Source organism: Bombus pyrosoma, linkage group LG8 (assembly GCF_014825855.1).
Source record: "Bombus pyrosoma isolate SC7728 linkage group LG8, ASM1482585v1, whole genome shotgun sequence".
Classification (NCBI taxonomy): Eukaryota; Metazoa; Arthropoda; class Insecta; order Hymenoptera; family Apidae; genus Bombus; species Bombus pyrosoma.
The window spans coordinates 2,011,551-2,027,183 of record NC_057777.1 but is presented as its reverse complement, the minus strand read 5'-3'; the positions used below and the strand labels follow the sequence as shown (position 1 = coordinate 2,027,183).

The 15,633-nt window shown below is 28.2% G+C and overlaps 4 protein-coding genes across 10 annotated transcripts; 3 read left to right on the top strand and 1 right to left on the bottom strand.

Annotated features, from left to right (window-relative positions):
* Positions 1-1,659: 1,659 nt before the first annotated feature.
* On the top strand, positions 1,660-7,007 carry LOC122570351 (WD repeat-containing and planar cell polarity effector protein fritz). 4 transcript variants are annotated; one of them, XM_043732543.1, is made up of 16 exons: positions 1,660-1,790; positions 1,868-2,028; positions 2,219-2,348; positions 2,437-2,614; positions 2,694-2,887; positions 3,002-3,102; positions 3,237-3,351; positions 3,415-3,624; positions 3,714-3,877; positions 3,968-4,075; positions 4,149-4,357; positions 4,434-4,557; positions 4,624-4,793; positions 4,863-6,562; positions 6,639-6,771; positions 6,832-7,007. In XM_043732543.1, the coding sequence occupies exons 2-16, from the start codon at positions 1,946-1,948 to the stop codon at positions 6,915-6,917; spliced, it is 3,705 nt and encodes a 1,234-aa protein (XP_043588478.1). In that variant the 5' UTR covers positions 1,660-1,790; positions 1,868-1,945; the 3' UTR covers positions 6,918-7,007. The 4 variants fall into 4 exon arrangements, with proteins under 4 accessions (XP_043588478.1, XP_043588481.1, XP_043588479.1 ...); XM_043732544.1 differs by having other exon boundaries at positions 1,688-1,778; XM_043732545.1 differs by having other exon boundaries at positions 1,737-1,755.
* Positions 7,008-7,094: 87 nt separating this feature from the next.
* On the bottom strand, positions 7,095-8,259 carry LOC122570350 (39S ribosomal protein L48, mitochondrial). 2 transcript variants are annotated; one of them, XM_043732542.1, is made up of 4 exons: positions 7,949-8,259; positions 7,813-7,864; positions 7,558-7,691; positions 7,095-7,476 (listed from the first exon to the last, which is right to left on the bottom strand). In XM_043732542.1, exons 2-4 carry the CDS (start codon positions 7,813-7,815, stop codon positions 7,185-7,187), a joined length of 429 nt encoding a protein of 142 aa, XP_043588477.1. In that variant the 5' UTR covers positions 7,816-7,864; positions 7,949-8,259; the 3' UTR covers positions 7,095-7,184. The 2 variants fall into 2 exon arrangements, with proteins under 2 accessions (XP_043588477.1, XP_043588476.1); XM_043732541.1 differs by having other exon boundaries at positions 7,787-7,864; positions 7,949-8,258.
* Positions 8,260-8,374: 115 nt separating this feature from the next.
* Positions 8,375-11,468, top strand: LOC122570347 (conserved oligomeric Golgi complex subunit 8). Its single transcript, XM_043732531.1, has 10 exons — positions 8,375-8,701; positions 8,825-8,896; positions 8,967-9,091; positions 9,172-9,447; positions 9,512-9,725; positions 9,794-9,954; positions 10,022-10,297; positions 10,474-10,662; positions 10,749-10,904; positions 10,998-11,468. Exons 1-10 carry the CDS (start codon positions 8,647-8,649, stop codon positions 11,313-11,315), a joined length of 1,842 nt encoding a protein of 613 aa, XP_043588466.1. The 5' UTR covers positions 8,375-8,646; the 3' UTR covers positions 11,316-11,468.
* Positions 11,469-12,209: 741 nt separating this feature from the next.
* LOC122570345 (ATP-dependent RNA helicase DDX24) lies at positions 12,210-15,614 on the top strand. Of its 3 annotated transcripts, none has more exons than XM_043732528.1 (10): positions 12,210-12,341; positions 12,504-12,709; positions 12,827-13,585; positions 13,670-13,815; positions 13,895-14,187; positions 14,259-14,481; positions 14,536-14,647; positions 14,793-14,910; positions 14,989-15,166; positions 15,250-15,614. In XM_043732528.1, the coding sequence occupies exons 2-10, from the start codon at positions 12,524-12,526 to the stop codon at positions 15,545-15,547; spliced, it is 2,313 nt and encodes a 770-aa protein (XP_043588463.1). In that variant the 5' UTR covers positions 12,210-12,341; positions 12,504-12,523; the 3' UTR covers positions 15,548-15,614. The 3 variants fall into 3 exon arrangements, with proteins under 3 accessions (XP_043588463.1, XP_043588465.1, XP_043588464.1); XM_043732530.1 differs by having other exon boundaries at positions 12,249-12,345; XM_043732529.1 differs by having other exon boundaries at positions 12,287-12,417.
* The last annotated feature ends 19 nt before the right edge of the window (positions 15,615-15,633 follow it).

Genomic DNA, 15,633 nt, shown 5'->3' with positions numbered 1-15,633 from the left:
ACAAGTTTCGTCGCACACAAACGTTTCATGTAAAGAGCTTATTCATTATGCAATGAATAATGGTTCGGTAAATCGAAATTCTAATCGTACACCCGCAGGAAATGATCCTCATTGTCCCTGTTCTATTCTACTCACAATGGAAAATAACATATAAAGAAAATAATATATAAATCAGTCTAAACACGCGCAACAACAATTCAAATCCTCGCATCAGTATCTATACAATGATATAATTTCACTAGCGTATCGATAGCATTTATTCGCCTAAATAAGACAAAGTTTATCGATGAAATCTATATTTTCGCCTGATTATTTGCAAATGAAACACAACTGATAACAAGAAATCAGTCTTGCGAAAGCAAGTTCGATGCCTGATGAATCTTCCGCGTCAAACGTCGTCGTAGTTTTTCTATTATTATAACGACTATTGCGTTAATCGCATTTATTGACTTTCTTTTTATTTGGCGCACTAAAGATAGAATTGTATAAATATTATCGACAGATTGAGAACGGCATGTATTTAAAAAAGGATTAATAATTTTACATGTGATTATTATATATATAAATTAAAACTATAGAGGCATGCGTAAATATTATATAAATTTGAAAAGGGCACTTTACTCGCGTTAATTTCCAGTTTCTATAAAATTAACAACTGATTTACCATTTTACGTACTGTAATACTCTCCGACATTTAATTTATTTATTGCAATGAAAGTAATATAGAATTTCATTTGATAATATTTTTGATTCGTTACGAGTAATCACCAAATGTACTTACGAAGATATAACTGAAGTGAAATTTAAAACGAAATGACTGAAATATAATTTTCTATTTCTGCAAATGCGAGATCTAATATTGTTACGTGATATGGTAGCAACAAGTGTAATCATATGTATACTATCCGTGTCGAATCGAAGTATTATTATTGGACATATGGTGTATTCTCACAATTTATTGGATAGATCATCGGTTTATCAGTTGCGTCAGCAATCACGAAACAGTACTACCTAATACATAATTCGATTCGTTTCCAAGCTCGAAACGAAGTGTAATTTAAACAATTATCGTTAAAATCACCCTATATATCGTTTCTTTGAAATTTATTTTATGCTCCTTTAATTTATGCTCCCTATTTCAAGTTCTAACTTCAAGAACAATAAGTTTATCAATCGACCGACGACGTGGGACGATGCAAAATTTACTTTTAGTTTTAAGTCTTAATTTCGAGACTCGTAGTTAGATTGAAGCTTCATTTGTGAAATCGTATCAGATCTGGTGGAATAATTTTGACAATATGCAATGAAATGATGTTACTTCTCTACTAAATATGATTTTATTCGTCAAAATAATTTCTATTATGTTCAACAACTGTATTCTATAATAGAGCCTATTCGGAATCGCCAATTATTTCATAATAAAAATAAATAAATAAATGTTCTACAAGTATAGAATTTCATAGGAAATTCATGTAGCTTTAATTCACAGTACTATAATGAATCGATAATGTCGCATGTGATACAGAAATGCTGAGAGGGTCACCTGACGCATGCTGAATCGGTAACGTTGAGAATGATACTAAAATGGTAAACGGGCTCTAAAGTTCTCGACATAAAAGTGCATTAAGTCCATCCTATACATGGACTTATATTATAAGTCTATGATCCTATACTTGTGATACATATGATTTATGAATGACATTGCAATTGCAGTCAAAGTGACATACCGGTAATACAGTACTCTATAACAAAATGGTGAAGAACAAGTTCCAGTAATAGTAAATAAAATAGTGTGCCTTTTGTGTTTATCATATATATTTGAATGAACTATATTTGATTCTAATGTAACACAACATAACCCTTTTAGATCCAACGTGACTTTGTTTATATACAGTTTGATATGAATATTCAATGCTTTTAGAGTAGCAGTGTTTTATGTTTTATAATGTTTACATTGTTGGGTGAAGTAAACTTATGGACTTTTGACGACAATATTAATATAAAGAGTACAGACTTTGGTGCATTTCGGTGAGACAAATTAATTCATTCGTATTATAAATTATACTAATAAAGAAACATGTTAAATAAAACTGTGTACAAAATAGTAGTATAAAACGTTTGCATTCTAAAATATTGTAATAGTTTTACAAATAAATAATTTTTTTATACAATACTTTTTATTATTATAACGAGAACAAATTTTATATTACTATTATAGATACCATGATAAACGTATTGATCATTTACATGAAGAAGCAAAAAAATCTTATTGTCAGAAACGAGGTATGATATATGTACCAACAAATAAAAAAGGAAATAAATTAAAGGATTCTATCAAATACTTAGAGGTAAACTTCTGATCAAATACTAAGAGCAAATATAATTAGTTTTGCGTTCTATATATTGAATAATATAAGAACAATTATATCCTTATAGGAACAATTGAAGGATAATACTATTGTACATTGTCAGTGGTATGATGACTGTGTTTTACAATTAATGTTAAACAATGCGTTATTAATACAAATACAAGTTAATATTGCCACTGGTGATGTATGTAAAATAACTTTTGATAAGTATCTCATAGGAAAACTGTTGGAACATATATCAGATGGTAATTGTATACTTTTATATGATTTACATTTATATGTTTATTCAAAGAGTTGTAGACATTTTATTATTTATATTTATAGTGATAATCACAAAAAATTATATTCTTTGCATCTATAACGACAATCAAGTTTCTGTTGTACATTTTACAAGATCGAAAAGACATGTCTTCGATAAAATTAATAAACTTGAACCAAAATTATCTACGATTGATCTCTTTGGCCCTAATGGCCGCAGATTGGACAAAAAAGTACAGACCAATAAATGTGGTGATCTGGTAAATATATTTGTAAAAAATTTTATCGAATTAAGATCTTTTATCTTTATATTGTAACTAATAACTTCTCAGTTATCTTTTCTTGAATTTGTAATGAACTTTTAAAAATTATAGATTTTAATTTGGTGGAAATCTACTATAAATGAAGTTTATCCTTGGAGTCCTGCTGTAAAAGAACATGATCGTGCTAACATACATCTTTATCGTTTAATAGGGTATTCAAAAAGAGATTCTTCCTTGTTTTTAATTTTATTTGTTTTAATTCTGTCCTTTTATCTCTATCCACTGTTTAATAAAAATATTAATTTCTTCCAAATTTAATTTATAGATAATGTATTTTTATTTTCAGAGTAAAATTAGAATTAATTTGTTATATACGTAGTGAATTTGATCCCTTATGTATAATGTTTGATGCATGTAATGATAATATTATTCATTCTGTAGAACAAAAAGTTTCAAGAAAGGTAATAATATTGTATCATTCATATCCTATAATGTTACAATAGATACAATTGAGTACTTTATAGGGCGAAGTAACTATAGAGTGGCGTACATATGAAGTTTCTCAACAAGATAAACTTCAAAGAATAGCAATGGTTTCTGTATCATTGCCTACACATACAAGTTGTGTAAAATTTTCACCAACTCAAGAATTATTGTTATTATGTTGTATAGATGGTTCTATCATAATTTATGACCAGACTAGAGCTACTACTGCTAGTGTAAAAGCAGCTTTTGTAAGCTATGCATATGTGTAAAGTCCAGTACTAAAACAATGATTTCTAAAATGCTCAAAATGATATATATATATGTATATATATTTAAGATACCTACATTGGCATCGTGGCATAGTGATGGAATAATATTTGTTGTTGGAAATGACAAAGGTCAATTTCAACATTTTGACATTGCTTTATCCTGTATTAAAAGTCAAACATTGACCGAAGAAGCAGCACAAGCCAATATACTTGACTTATCTTCGTATTTCAGGTATTACTTTAACTTTACTTTCTTACCAAGATATAATAGCAGCACTTGCTACACATATAATACAATACAAAATATCTATTTACATTGTAGAATTCAACCAGCATTACTTCGCATGGAATGGAATAAAAAAACTGATTTAAATTGTTATATTAATTTACATAATCACGGAAATTCTTTATTATTGTTAATTTTTCAACGGTATAACGTTATATAAGCTCTTTTTATAATATAAGTAACAAGTAAAATTGGTATTAATATAATAAATTTATAGAGGACCCCTTGGTGTTCTTAAAATGTTGGAAGGAAATTCTTTTACTGGTGATGTATTAGTCAAGAGATATTTATCTTTATCACAAGTTGAACAAGCAACTTCTTTACTATTAGCTATGAATTGGGATACTCATTCTCGTGCATGTATGCATGCATTAAATCAGATTGTAAATTATTTGTTTAAACTACCATTGACGACAGAACGGGAAAGTAAGATATACTTCTGTAGTTTAATTGATTTGTAATGGATAATATAATGTAAACATAATATAATTTGACTCTCTAGATCTTATACAAAATGCATTAGGCAGCTTTCATGTACCTATTAAACCAATAAGTCAGGCTATTGAAGAAGAATATGGAGACGAAATAAGAGATTTAACAAGACGTTTCTTCCATCACTTATTAAGGTATTACACATATTTACTTTACAAAAACGTTTGTGTAACACATAAAACTAATTCTAGATATTGTAGGTATCATATGTTTGAAAAGGCTTTTAGGCTTGCTATAGACTTGAATGATCATGATCTTTTTATGGATATACACTTTTATGCAATAGTTGTAAATGATACAGCAATGGCAACTGCTGCAAAAGAAAATGCTGAACGCATATTAAGTAGATCAAATAGTTGCAGTAGTTCACGTAAGAATAAATGAAATATCCTATTATACATTTTAGTTCAAGGAGTATACTATAAAAGACAATTTTCAGATTCTACATGCTCTAGAGCATCCTGTTCACTGTGTTCTGATTCAATAAGTGATAAAGGAGAAGTATCTTATAGTGACGAAAGTGACAATTTTTCAAAGGAGAATCAAACTGACATAAAATCAAAAAGTCACAATTATAAGAAAGAGTCTAGCAACCAAATTCCACCCTTACCAGTTCTCCATCCACATAATCTTCATAAAAATTTATTATCTACTTCATTTACCGACATATCACCTAATGAAAAAACTGACTGTAATCTAGAAACAAAATCTTTCAGTATATCTAATAATACTCTTACCACAACCTCCTTCCACCATTCATCTCACCTTTCACCTCCAAATACATTTTTTACATCAACATCATTCAACAAACCACTGTATAAAATTCATGCACATCCAACATCAGTATCTACAATGTCTTCTACCAGTAATTCACAATCTTTAAATAACATTTCTGATGATTTAATGACAACTTCATTTGGGAGTCTGTCTTTAAATGAAAGAAAAACAGGAATATCTAATCGAATTAATGAGAACTCTGTAGATACCACACTGAAGAAAGTCCTACGTGGTGAAATGCAGTTGCCTCTTGATAATATACCTAATGATACAATAACAACGAATCTAGTACAAGAAAATAGTTTTATGTCTACTCCTTTTAATAGTCTGACACATGAATCAGTTACATCAGATGTTTCTTCTAATCTATTAAAATCTTCATTAGATAACATAGATAATAATATTATGTCTACATCATTTAGTACACTTGGTACAGATATTTCAAATCCATATGATAAATCTTTTAATGATTTAGTAACTACTAAATCTGACTCAAATACTGTTTCATCTCCTTTAAAAAATATTAAGCCATCTGTCACAATCAGTAATTTTGTGTCTAAAACGCTTTCTGATTCTGTTGTAACAAATAAATTAACATGCAATTTACATAACAATCACAGTAATCTTGCATCTACTTCATTTAGTTTTCTTGAAAATCAAGTAAAAGATTCATGCAATGGCAGTTCAAATAATTTTAATAATGATGATAATCCTAGTATTATGAAATTACAGCAACCTTTCCTGGGAAAAAAGCAAGTAGATTTCAATATTCCACCACCACCTTCTTTAACAAATTCATTTACGAATTATTTTCAAAGTCTTCCAAAAAAAAATCTTCCTTTATCTAGAAGTACATCAGGATTAGCTGATATTGATGAATCTGTTAAAAAATTTTCATCTATTAGAACAAGAAACGTCAACTCGCATTTATTACAAAGACAAAATTCTGCATCCAATATTTTACAAGATCAACCTAAATATACCAATATTAAATCTAGGTACAGATTTAATTATGACTTTGATTGCATTTCACTTCATGGAAGTTGTGATAACATTGATATGCATTCCTCTACTAATAATACGAGACTGGGTAATTCGCAATTTTCTTCTACTTATGGTGCACAAAACAGATTTGATAGACATTCAAAATTAGTATCATCACAAAACAGTACAAATACTAATATTAGTAAAGAATCTAAGATATCTTCCAACATTCCACCTCTGCCTATCATATCACCATCTACTTCTAGTTCTACGTCCTGTTCTTCCTTTCCTACCTTCACAGATACAACATTAACAACAAATGAAAAACCAAAGGTTAAATTTTCAGATACTGTTACACATATTTTAGTACCTGGTACAGTAAGTATATAAACGTAAGTAAGGTATTACAGATATCAAAAATATGTGGTATTCGCTTTTTTTATTATATTTCTAGGGTCAATCACATAAACAAAAACGTTCCACAATTACTCAAGTACATTTAACTGATCCTAAACGGGAGTTAGCAGAAAGTCTTCCATTGTGCCTCGGAAATGAAGATTATCTTAAAGATTTTCAACCATTACCGAGTAAGTGATATAGTTTAATAATTATAATAATGTTCAAATATGTAATATTATATTTTATAGAAGAAACTATTAATGACAAAGAAAAGGAATCTTCAAGACAAGAAGAAGGTTCAAAAATAAAAGTTGTACACTTTGGACTATTATAAAAAGAAGATTTCAATTTAAATACGAAAATATATATATGTATATATATTTTCTATATTTACATATATATAAAACTTGTATAAGCACATGTATACTTTTATATTGTACATAATTTTTACACAATAAAAGTTATTTTCAAATTACATAACCGAATTATTTATTTATTGCTATATAAATTATAAAACTTGCTTCAATATTTTTTCCAGTTACAACACAAAATTAATTTTTTATTCTTTTATAAATTAATAATATTTTAATAATTATTACTCTTATTTTCCTCTGTTTTCATTTAATTCTTCTAATTCTTTCTTGGTATCAATCAAGTCCCTATTTGGTATAAAACGTTTCCTTTCTAATGATGGATCATATTTATCAACATGTAATGAAACACCTTCCGGTAAAGTTGCTTCTAATATTCTAATAAGAATAGGATATTTTATAGATGACACATTTGATATTTGTATATCTCTCTCATAAATTTTTAAATCATATTCAGCGTCGACTATAGTACCTCCTTTCTTATATCTTTTTATCTTATATTCTCTATGTGGTAAAGGAAAGCTATGAAAACAGAACACATCATTATGACATAGTATAATACCAAATAATTCTTTATATTAAAAAATATGGCTATAATATTACCTTTGATCAATAGTAAAATTAAATACCCTTGATATTTTGTGAACAAAGCTTTGATAACTCTCAATTATAGGATAATTGTATCCTCTAATTTGTATGTTTAAAACAGGACAAATTGGTATCTCATATTCTTTTTGCTATAATAGTACAAATAAATTAGATATTAAACATAATCATAGTACAAATTTAATATAAAGTATAATTGAATAAATATAAACTATTCATAGAAAACCTTTAAATACGGCGGTTCATATATACCATATAATCTCACTGTCTCATTAAATAAAGGACGTCGACAGTATGTTGTAACCTGTATAATTTGATTAAATAATTATTTTTACAAATACGGTAGATTTATATAACCTTATTTTGAGTGAAAAAGAGATGTATTTACCTGTTTGAGAACATTTAATATCATTTTGTATTAAATGAAAAAATTATTGAAAGTTACTGTGTAATGTTTCAGTATAAATAATTTTAGCTATAATCACTTATTTCAACTAAATTGTATCATAGCTAATAACTAGATAATATCAGATATTACACATGTCCACACAATAGTATGTCTGTGGTACTATTACACTATTGTATGATATATATACTTAACATTACTTCACATTAAAATATCTTATAAAATCTATTAAAATTGTCATTTATTATTGAAAAGCATAAAAAATAAACGGTAACATTGGTACATAATCATTAAATTTTATCGAAACTCTTTATAAAATTTCTATTTTAATATAGCTATTTCAATTTATTTTAACTCTCTGTTTCTAAATATATTTTATTTATACATTCTTATTTCTGGAATAAATTATTTTTGTTACAATTTAGTCTTTCATACAGTTGGGACTAATACATCAAATAGTAATCCAGTCAAGAATTAAATTCATTGGATCTTCCTTGTAGGACCTGTATACTATTCATTCAACGAACAGCCAATAATTGTACTGTTACAATCGAGATATTCTGTCAAGATACGAAACGATATTCTAGACGTGTAACCTATAGATATATATACAACATGCAGTACGTAATAATAGTTTAAGTATTTCAGTCGTATGTACAAATGTATTATTTAAATAAACAATGGATATCGAAACTGAAAATGTAATAAATCTCGTATTTCCAAGTGGCATACCAGGTAACTTATCTTTACTTCTACAGTAGAAATAAACTCACTTCTCAATATTGATATATCGCATTTAAACTACCTGTTTGAAGTAAATCTTTAATTATAATTATACATTGTTATACGTTCTTACAGAATTATGGAAGGAAAATCCAGATTTTTATCAATACTTATCAAAACTTGGTGGTTACGATGTTGATCAGCTCAGTAAGGCAATTTTTCCTAATGTGTAATTCTTTAATTTAAAACAGATTATAAAGTATCTATTTCTTTTTAGATAAAGAGCCTGGTCATTTGAATGATGAGAAAACTTCAGTATTGCAAACTACACAAGAGTTGGTGTTTGCAAATTATAAGACATTTATTCAGACAGCAGAAAGTTCTAGAGAAATATTTAAACAAGTAATAATGTTCCAGACTTTAGTAATTTTTATAGTTTCATTGGTCTATCCATTAATAAAAATATATTATTTAATTTCAAGTTCAATGAGACTGAAAATCGACTTGATGGACTTGTACAAGAGATACCTAAATTTGTGGAAAAGTGCCAATCATTTTGTGATACATCAAAAGACATAAATACACATAGAAGAATAAACAGTTTAACACTAACAAGAAATGCAGAATTACTTGAAGTACTTGAAATGCCTCAGTTGATGGAATCTTGTTTAAGGAGTAATCAATATAATGAAGCATTAGAATTATCTCAATATGCACGTCAGTTGGGAACTAAACATGGAGATATTCCAATTATATCGGTATAATTTAACATACTTACAGAATATAACAAAATATATTCCAAGTTGTTTATTAATGATTTAGTCCATAGTGACAGAAATTGAAAACAGTTGGTCTGGCATGGTGGGACAAGTTGTTGGTTCACTAAGAGGTGATTTACCACTCGCAAGATGTCTACAACTTGTTGGATTATTACGATCAATGGATGCTTTTACAGAACCTGAATTACGTATTAAATTTCTACAAGCACGTGATAGCTGGCTTCAAAGTCTTCTGAATGCTATTCCCAAAGAAGACCGTAGGTTGATTTCGTATAATACATTATATCAAATAGACAATTTAATAATGTATATTATTTCCATTTAGCTAATCTTCATATCACAAAAACTATAGAATTATCCAGAATACATTTATTCAATATAATAACACAATATAAAGCTATGTTTAATGATGATGAACTAATAACACCAGGAAGAGATCTAACTGTAAACGAGTGTGCTATATTTTACCATTGGGTTGAAGAAAAGGTATATTGGATATTTATGTATTTTTTGACAATATATCTTCAATACAGTATAATTAATTTTTTTCTAGATATCCCAATTTTTAACGACTTTAGAACAAGATTTACCTGGTGTGACATCAATAGATTCTATTTTGGGTCAATGTACATATTTTGGTTTATCATTTGGTAGAGTAGGTGCTGATTTTACAGGTCGAATGTCTGATATATTTGTACGTGTTATTGGGGAAAAATTTGAGTCTAGTATTCGCAAGACAACAAAAAAGTTTGAGAATGATATGGAATCATTTACCTTAATTAATAAAATACAAAAGACTACTATTAAAATAACTACTACAATTAAATCAGTAAGTAATTGTCTTTTTATTATACAGAGTATCACCGAATTGGTGGTACAAGTCAAAAGAAGGTAAATCTATATGAAAAAATAAGTCAGTGACACTCCATATTCTCTTCAACTAATGAAATGGATCTATGTATCATATTTACACTTTATAATACAAATGAAAACCATATTTTGCAGGAGAATCCACCAGAACAATTGGTTGAATTTTATCCGTTAGCTGAATATTGTAATGGACTTATATCAGCTTTTAATGAAATACGACTTTGTCCACCAGTAGCACTTTCTGTCTTTTGTACAAAGATTTTACAAGAGTCTTTACATAATGTAGCAAAATCAATATTACTTTTTTATAAACAAGAACAGCAGGTAAATTAATATTTTTAACTTGTATCTTACCAATTGTTTAAAATTAAATAGATATATATCTAATACAATTCATATTTTTTTTTCAGGCTTTTGCAGCTTCAGAAAGGGAGAACATGCTCAAATTTATAGAATGTTTGAGTGAACAATTAGTTCCTTATGTACAGTACTGCATTCATGTTATTTTTCCACCAAATCAAAGTGCAATTCACTTAGGCATTTCAGAAAATTTGTTACAAGCAGAGGTAAGAAAATGTGCAAATTTATTTTTAAATGAATCACATAGTAGCACTATATATATATATGTATATATAATGAATAATCTTCATTTTTTATAGGGAATAACATACTTAAACAGAGACGTTATTTTGGAACCTTTGGCTCCTTTATTACCAATTTCGAAAAATTTGCCAGTGTCTGACGTACAATCACTACTGTTACAAAGAACTTCCTCTGAAATATCATCATTACCTGAAACTGCAGAAATAGATAGAACTGTTTCACAATTGGAGAAATTAAAAATGTCACAGTCACATTTATTTTTAGAACAGAAAACTGTATCTACTGATTCACAAGAAAGAAATACACATTCGATTGAAGACAGTAACATTCTTACAAATAATTCAACTGGTAATGGTGAAAATCAAAATAGATAATTGTAAATTTTTGTTTCATTGCATATTATTGTATACAAAAATATTGTAAATAAAAAAATAATTTTTTAGATTAACTGTATGAATGTAAAAACAATTTCCTGTTGTGGTAAATGTTGTGCATTTTATATAATTGACGTTTTTATATCCAAATTATAACATTACGAAAATAATATTTTACAAAGTATTTACAACATATCAATTTTTAGTTATGTATTAAACATATATCTATATCATATGTTGTATAGAAAACTCGAAACTCCTTTAGAATTATTCTTTTTATTCATCACGTATCTGTCAAAATTATGTCATAACAATCTTCAGAAATTAAAATAATATAATATTATCCAATACATCTTTAATTGTTTTTATGTTCCTAATAGTAATTTTTCTAAAAGTAATTTTTCATATTCTTCATCTTTCTTTTTTCTACATCCACTAAAAACGTAAGCAATTTACTTTTTTTTTTTTAATATTCTTCAAACATTTCATTAATATAACCTTCGAAATTTTTGCAATAACATTGTAAATAAATTTGTAATCTTTTTATCTCCTCTTTTTCCCGTAAATGTCTTTCTCGTAGTGCTTTCAAACGCATCCTTAACATATGACAGTCTCGTTTTGCTTTGGCATATAGATATTGTATTCTTTCTGCAGATGTTTGTGTACGCTTAAAAACATTTTACTTTATACTTATTGGAGTCCTACAATTAATTTGTTAGTTACGGGACTAATTATGTCAAGTTGTATATTGTTTTAAAATATTTAAATATTTTATTAATATTAAATACTGATTTCTTAACTACAATACGATGTGACGACTAGCGGTCCAGCCGCAAGAATGAGCAATGAGCGGACGGACCAGAACGGATGTAGTAGTTGACTTAAGAAACAGGTGCTTATGTGCGCCGCGCCATCTTCTGAGTGCAGGATGCAAGCTCTATTGCTCTGTCACCCTTTCTGTTGTCTGCCGCCAAAAGTGTTCAGCCAGAACCAGTATCCAGAATAGAGAACGATCATTATACACATGTATGTATGTACCTATATACATAGTATCAGATAGTATGTACTGTATACATATATGGATATAGTATTGTTGTGTCTAGTGAGTTACTCTCCACGTGTTTTATGGTTATGTACATTTGAGAATAGTATTGCTACCATTCATTAATTATTATTTATTAATTATAGAGAGCGTTAGTATCATAGCTATGCCAAAAAAGAGACACGATAATTTAAGTGGGTGGAAACCATTGGAATTGGAAGGTTCTGTATTTGCTGGTAATGTAGAAGATTTGATTGGCATTGAGGAACTAACTGATTACAAATTAACAAAAGAAAATAACAAGACAAAGATTTTAATCCACAATGTGGAAACTAATAGCAAAGAAGTTAAGGTAAATTATAAATTATATTTTCCAATAATATTGCCATTTTAAATTAATATGATAATACTCATTATCATTAAAAGCAAAACTTTGGTATATTTCTGTATTTTATTATTTAATCTCTAGGTATCACCAAAGCGTAAACGTTCCCATGTATGGGCAAAAAATGACATAGTTGCTAATGAACCATTATTAAAAAAAGCTAAGAAGATAAAATCTCCAGAAAAGAAGTTAGAAGGAAGAAATGCTAAAAAGATACCAAAATGTCTGTCTTCAAAAAATGGTTTAGATATTAATCCTAATAATAATGATCAATTTTCTAATGAATGCAATGAGGATAAAAATGATGCATATGACATTGATGCCCAACGATGGTATATGTTAGGTGTACCCACGCCTGTAATAAAGGCATTAAAAGATCAACAATTTCATGAACCAACTCCTATTCAAGCATTAACTTTGCCACCAGCAATATTGGGACATAGAGATATACTAGGTGCAGCTGAAACAGGCAGTGGAAAAACATTGGCGTTTGGAATTCCAATTATAAATGGTATTTTGGATTTAAAAAATAAGCAATCCCAACAGTCAGACATGGAATTTGGGAAAGAAATAACTGGAATTATTAAGAACAAAGGCTGGATTTGTTCTGAAAATAAAATGGTAGAAAATGATAACAGCTCATCTGAATCTGATTGTGAAGAACATATTGAAGGTCTTAATGAAAATGGTATAGGTTGTGTACGTGTAATTAATAATGTAAAAATGAGCAAAACACAGAATTGTACGAAGCCACTGTATGCATTAATATTGACACCAACTCGTGAATTAGCTATTCAAATTAAGGATCACCTAACTAAAGCAATCAAATATACAGACATTAAAGTAACTGTTTTGATAAGTACTATTAATTAGTAAGTCTTGAGAATTGTTTAAATACTCATTATATTAAGTACTGATATTATTTAGGTAGCTGTAGTATTAGGAGGAATGGCTGCAGTTAAACAAGAAAGAATATTAAGTAAAGGACCTGAGATTGTAATTGCAACACCTGGTAGATTATGGGAATTGATACAACAAGGTAATCCACATCTTAGTAAAGTGGATTCTATTAAGTAAGTTTTTTCCTCTTTATTAAGTAGTTTCATAATTATCTGCAATGTTACTTTATACATATTATGCAATATAAAATAGGTATTTGGCTATTGACGAAACAGATAGAATGTTAGAGAAGGGACATTTCCAAGAATTGCAGCAACTACTGGAAAAAATAAATATGAATGAAAAAAAAGTGGAAGAAAGACAAACATTTGTATTTTCTGCTACATTAACTATGGTGCATGATATTCCAGAGTATTTGGAAAAGAAAAAAAGGAAGAATACTAAAAGCAAGATACAAAAGCTTACACCTGCTCAAAAATTACAAAAGATTATGGAACTAGTAGGAATAAAGAACCCAAAAATTATTGATGTTACAAAAAAATCAGGTTGCAAATTTTTTTGTTAAGTATCTGAAAGATAATGAATTTAGCATAATATAACTAAAATTATTCATCAGGTACCGCAACTAATTTGACAGAATGTAGAATAGCATGTACAATAGATCATAAAGATTACTATCTTTATTACTTCCTAAAAAGATATGCTGGTAGAACATTGGTATTCTGCAATAGTATTGGTTGTGTAAAACGCTTAGCTACTCTTTTAGGGATACTTGATTGTAAACCTTTACCATTACATGCAAGTATGCAGCAGAGACAGCGATTAAAAAATTTAGAAAGGTAAATTTTCTTTAACACATATATAACTTTGAGATACATAATAAGGAAAATCAGATTTCAGGCTGATGAAAACGGATTGTTAATAGCTACTGATGTAGCTGCAAGAGGTTTGGATATTCCAAATGTTGAGCATGTAATACATTATCAAGTTCCTAGAACAAGTGAGGTATGTGTCAATGGATATGAAGTAAATTAGCGTTAATTAAACGCAACATTACGGCGCAATATAGATGAAATAATCGCTTGCATCGCATTATAATATATCTGATTAAAATACAAGTTTTTCTCTTAATTTTGTAATTATTATTTAGAGTTATGTACACAGAAGTGGAAGAACAGCAAGAGCACAAAAAGATGGTATAACAGTTCTTATGATGGAACCATCTGAAAAGGAATATTATAGCAAATTGTGTAAAACACTTGGTCGTAGTAAGTGAATAAACTAAACAATGATATACTGTTTGATAATTTGAACTTTTAATATGAATACAATCTTTTTATATTTAGCGGAAGATATACCTATGTTTCCTGTAGTAGATAGATTGCTAATTGCAATTAAAGAGAGAGTTGAGATTGCTCGAGAAATTGATAAGTTGGAATTAAAATGTCGTAGAGATAATTCAAAAAAAGGTTGGTTACGTAAAGCAGTTGAAGAAATGGATTTGGTTTTAGAGGAGGACGAAGAGTAAGATATAACTTAGTTAAAAGCATCAATAATGATTGTTACTATATGTTTTATTCTATGACAAAAACGATCTTATTTCTCAGAAATTTAGCAGTGGAAATGGAAGAAAAGGCAAGCCTGAGGTATCAGTTAAAAAAAAAGAGGCATCAATTGGCATCGCTTATGTCGAAAACGCTATTTCCAAAAGGATTTTCTGGAAAGTATCCTGATGTGAATATTGAGCTTAAATTAAACAATGACAATCAGAAAGCCATTGATATAATGAAGAAGGTTATAGAAGAAATTCCAAAGAAGAAGAAAGAAAAAAATAAAAAGCCTCATATAAAAAAAGGTTCTTTTAAAACCAAGGTTCTAAGAAAAAAAATTAGAAATAAAGTATAATATGAATTATTTTATTAAAATAAAAGGGAATGAATTGTAAATAAAGATGTCATACACTTTTCTCATATATTTGTTTTATTTTGTAC